The sequence below is a fragment of the Tarenaya hassleriana genome, unplaced genomic scaffold, assembly GCF_000463585.1.
Source record: "Tarenaya hassleriana unplaced genomic scaffold, ASM46358v1 Cleome10, whole genome shotgun sequence".
Taxonomy (NCBI): domain Eukaryota; kingdom Viridiplantae; phylum Streptophyta; class Magnoliopsida; order Brassicales; family Cleomaceae; genus Tarenaya; species Tarenaya hassleriana.
The window spans coordinates 3,214,999-3,219,982 of record NW_010960188.1 but is presented as its reverse complement, the minus strand read 5'-3'; the positions used below and the strand labels follow the sequence as shown (position 1 = coordinate 3,219,982).

General features: G+C 36.7%; 2 protein-coding genes across 2 annotated transcripts in view; one reads left to right on the top strand and one right to left on the bottom strand.

The window, feature by feature from the left end:
• Positions 1 to 110, top strand: part of LOC104803221 — a 4,232-nt gene extending 4,122 nt beyond the window's left edge. The window contains exon 7 of the mRNA XM_010527133.2: positions 1 to 110. The gene's annotated coding sequence lies outside the window, so the exon portion shown is untranslated.
• A 12-nt stretch (positions 111 to 122) lies between these two features.
• On the bottom strand, positions 123 to 1,959 carry LOC104803202 (taxadiene 5-alpha hydroxylase). Its single transcript, XM_010527105.2, has 3 exons — positions 862 to 1,959; positions 575 to 762; positions 123 to 434 (listed from the first exon to the last, which is right to left on the bottom strand). The coding sequence occupies exons 1-3, from the start codon at positions 1,835 to 1,837 to the stop codon at positions 138 to 140; spliced, it is 1,461 nt and encodes a 486-aa protein (XP_010525407.1). The 5' UTR covers positions 1,838 to 1,959; the 3' UTR covers positions 123 to 137.
• Between the last annotated feature and the right edge of the window lie 3,025 nt (positions 1,960 to 4,984).

Genomic DNA, 4,984 nt, shown 5'->3' with positions numbered 1-4,984 from the left:
GCGGTTCTCAGTTTGCCAAGCAAACTTTCTTGTGGCTTTCAGTAGTATGGTAACAGGAATGTTAATTGAATCCTTTTCTATCCAATGGAAATTTGTTACATGTTATTCCAGTCGGAATATTGCATACATAAACTGTTCTACGACTGTTTAGGAGAAATTCTGATTGGCATCCCAAGGGATGGAAATGGGAGGGGATCCATGCTAATTTGCTCATCCGGGTATACCAAAGACCAATCGTAACGGGTCACAACATAATGCAAAATGATGAGAATGTTCATTTTGGCTAGTTGGTGGCCTGCACAGAGCCTTGGCCCTCCTCCAAATGGAAGAAACGTGTATGGCTGTACGGTCTCATCGAACCTGGTCGGATCAAAGCTCATCGGGTCTTGAAAATTTTCAGGATTATAATGAGTTCCATATGTTGTCCAAAGAACCTGCATTTGCAAAAAAACCATGTGTTTAGTCTAATGGTGATGCCCATATGGTTTTTTTGTTTCTTTTTTTTTTGTGCTGCAACTGCGTTTAGTATTCTCGACATTGAAGGTACAGGTCACTGAGAAAGATGGGCTCTCACCTTCCATCCTCTGGGGATGGTGAATCCTCCATAGTCGATGTCAGCAACTGCTTTTCTGAAGGAACCGAAGATCGGAGGGAATAAGCGCATGGTTTCACGCGCAACTTGCCAGCTATACTTCATCTTCTTCACATCTTCCATTGTAAGATGTTCTCCCTCTCTTTTGTTGTCTTTTATTCGAACATGTTCTGTCATGAATCATAGATTTTCTGACAACTGAGTGGGATTCAAGGAAAAGAGATAGGAAAGAAGTATTGATATAGTGTAGTTGTTTTTACTGTGTTTACCTTGAAGGAGGAAGTCATGGCAACTCGGGTGATGAGCCAACATCCTGAAAATCATTGCAGTGGCGAAAGAGGTTGTGTCGTGAGCTGCAAACACTATCAATACCATATTGTCTACTACCTCTTCTTCGCTTATCTCTCCTTTGATCAAACCTTCTACTAGGCTCGAGAAAAGCATCCCTTCCTTAACTTGATCTCCAGACAACACTTTCTCCTCCATTTCCATTCTCTTCTCTCTCACCTTCCTCTTGAGTATTCTCTCTATCTCTTGCCTCGCCCTCTTTGCCCTTGCAAAACTAGAACATGGCAACTGTACCGGCACAGCGAAAACTCCTTCCAAAACCCTCTCAAATGTCTCCAGCATCCCCAGCTCTACCTTAATCCCGAACAAACATTCGAAGACTACAGTAAAGGTCAAGACTTTTGCTGAACGGTAGAGGCTGATCTCTTCCTTGGCCTGCCACTGAGTTTCAAGGTGCAACCGAACTGTCTTGCACAGTCTAGGCACTAATGGCTCCAGCCCGTGATAGCTAAGGCTAGTGGCTATGACCCCACGAAGGAACCGGTGCTTCTCGCCTTGTTTAGCCATGATGCAGTCCTTGCCCATGAGCTGGACCGAAGAGGACGGCCAGGAGCTGACCACTAGCTTGAACTCGTTGGAGAGTATAAGCCTATTGGCTTCGGCTCCGTTCACTACAATGGTTGGTGAACCCATGATCCTTGTCTTGAAGATGTCGCCGTGTTTTCTAATCCGGGGTTGGACGAAATCCTCGAACAGCTTGTTGCTCTTCTGTGCTTTGTAGAACTCCATGGTTTCGCCGATCCAGGGGAGACCCATCTGGCCAGGAGGGAGGGTTTTCGGCTTCTTTGAGGATGCGTGGTGATGGGTTTTCTTGCGGAAGAAGAAAAGAGAACTGGAGATAGTTGCAGCAATGCAGAAGAAGAGCCATGAGAGGAGGGAGTTGAGCTCTAGAGCCATTGTTATTTACTGTTCCAACTTTGCATGAATTTCTGAGATTTTGAGTATTTATAAGTGAAGCATATGGAGAAAACAAATCCAAAGTCAAAATGCCTTTAATGATTTTGATTCCTCTCTCTCTCTCTCTCTCTCTCTCTCTCTCTCTCTGACACATGATTGATCTGCAAGATAACGTCCCTTAATCGTTCAGGCTAAGATCGACAGCACTATTAAAAAAAATTATTTTTTTTATTAAAAGATCTGAAGGCAGAAGCTCCATGCATATGCGTACGTAATGTATCATCGCCATCATCATCATTCATATGTTTTTTTTTTTGTTTTGTTGAATTCATCATCATCATTCATATGTTGATCAGTGTGGCGAATATTCCTTGAAATAATGATGATGAATATCCCACAAAATCGCTAAAGATGGACCTATATATATGGAGGTGTACGTACGTAACTACGTATGTATGTATGTACGTATGTACGTCTGTATGTATGTATGTATGTATGAAGAGTGTTATGGCGTTTTTCTCTTCTGTGTGTATTGTTTATCGGGAGAAACAACAAGTGCATGTGCTTAGAATATGCTAGGCCCAAGAAAAGCCATTTTTACATCTGATCAGACATATAATGCGCCTCCCTACTCATTTAATATTATATTATATATATATATATATATATATATTGTTTAATTTTGTTATTTTATATTTTCAATAATTATAATAGAATCCCTAAATATCTGCTGTGGCCGGCTCTCTCTCTCTCTCTCTCTCTCTCTCTCTCTCTCTCTCTCTCTCTCTTAATATTTGCATGCATCTCATCTCGTCTATGCAAAACTAGCATTTTCTTTACAACTTGTTTTATCTACAAGATTCTTTTTTTTTTCCTACGGTTAAAATGCTTTTTTTTTTGTAATATAGTTTCTGTAATTTCGTATGGAATGTAATAGGGTTTAGTGTATGCGTGTATATATCCACACACGCACACACCTCAAAAATCAAATGTTAAAAAAAAAAATATTCATTAGAAAAAAAAAAAAGTTGTATCATTTCAACCTTGACAATGTGTGTGTAACATACACGTAGTATATATTCTTGAAAATAAAATATAGTTTTATGGGACATAAATTAAATAATATTAGTCTGGCAAAAAAGAAAACGATAAGTGGAATAATAATTGGTTAAGGAGTCGCTTTTGGAAGATGCAGTTTTAAACACTTAATATTTCTTTCAAAACAATTCAGACATTTGATGTCTTTTCCACGGCATGGCATGCATGATGCCATGCCACCTTTACGAATCTCTACGTAGTCGGTTATATATGTTTTTTTTTTTTGTAAGTAGTCGGCTATATATGTTGTACATAATCACTTGCACATAATACAATTAAGATATAAATACAATATGCTATATATATATATATATACATACACACACGGAGATGACGACGATGATGGCAACATCAATATATAGCACTATGATGATGATGATGAGGGTCACCATCATCATCATCATCGACAATATTGTTGTTGTATATGATCTGTCTATACGAATAGGAATCTTTATATACACAAGCACATAAATATCTTTATACATGTGTATATACACACACATATATACGTGCACATATATATACAGACACGTATAACGTATTTGTGTGTGTGAGGATTATGAAAGCAATCATGCAGAAACCGAGTATCGGTAGCAGCAGAAGGTATCTCTCCAATGTCAACGGTTTGAATTGATATCCCAACCGACAAAGTCAGATGCATGTTTTCTTAATTATATTCACAATTAAATTATTTATAATTATAATATTTTGCACTAATAACAATCACAATAGACGTTGCACCAATTCCATATATAATTATTTTTTCTTACACAGATTCTGTAAATTACACACAGTAAAGAAAAAGAAACTGACGTTAACTTTAACGCGAACATCCATGTAGCGATCCAGAATTTAAAAAGTAAAACATGATTTAAAAAAATATATAGTTGAAAAAGATAATTAAAGTACCATCTCCATGTATTAAGTTAGTAATCCTAGGAGTGGGTACTGATCGGGTATCCGTAAATTTGAGGGTATCCGAATCTGAACTCGAATGTCTCGGTATTTTATTAACCGAATTCGTACCCGTGAAATCGGGTATCTGAACTTAAAAATCCGTGAGATAATTATCGGGTATCCGCGAATACCGAATTCGAATATTTGTAATTATTTTCAATTAATTTTTTAAAATATACTTAAATATACATATTCAAAATCAATTTAAATTGTAATTATATTCAAAATACATTTATTTTTTAAAAAATACATCATAAATATATCCAATAATATATATATATATAATTATTAATATCAAATAAAATAACACAAAATCTAATAAAAAAAATTAAAATTTAAAGGATAATTTTTTATTATCCGGATACCCGTGAGATAATATCAATTATCCGAATCCGATCCAAAAAATTCGGGTATTCTAATATTAATACCTGATCTTGTGTCTCGTTCTCTCTGATACCCGAAAATTTTCAGATATCCGACCCATAGATCCGGTTGGGTACCCGAAATTTGGGTTTTTTTCTCACCCTTAGTAGGGCCACCCCCAGAGTAAATATGAGCTGTAATTTTCACGACTTCAAACCTATAGTAATGTTTGTGGAGGAGGACAAAAAAAATACAAAGGGATATATATATAATATGTGTATGTATATATGTATGTATCGTGTGTGTATGCGTACGTATGCATGTGCATGCATGCATGTACGTGGAGTATAATACCGATCTAGTTCTTTCGAAATGCCAGTGAGGCAACGCAGTGTACACAGAACCGATATCATCAATCATAATTCAGGCCCTCTTTAATTACAAAACCTACCTCTCTGTCTCTCCAATTTATTCAATCTCTGCAAATCTCTTCCATTTTCCTCTCTCTCTCTCTCTCTCTCTCTCTCTCCCTCTCTCTCTCTCCCCAAGTGTCACACATTCTCCTTATCATTAATTTGTGATCTCTAAACCCAAATATGGATAATGAAAAGTGTTAAAAGTGTTATCATTAGACTGAGTAAGTAGACCCTTTTGACGTTAATGAAAGAGAATCAAATATATATATATATATATATATATATAACGGTGTCATTGCACAAGAATATTAAT

Bases quoted from the DNA above. Each gene is read 5' to 3' on its own strand.
- LOC104803202 (XM_010527105.2), bottom strand. From the start codon at position 1,837: ATGGCTCTAGAGCTCAACTCCCTCCTCTCATGGCTCTTCTTCTGCATT. The intron at 763-861 runs GTAAACACAGTA...GATTCATGACAG, and splicing joins CCATGACTTCCTCCTTCAAG to AACATGTTCGAATAAAAGAC. The intron at 435-574 runs GTGAGAGCCCAT...TTGCAAATGCAG, and splicing joins CCATCCCCAGAGGATGGAAG to GTTCTTTGGACAACATATGG.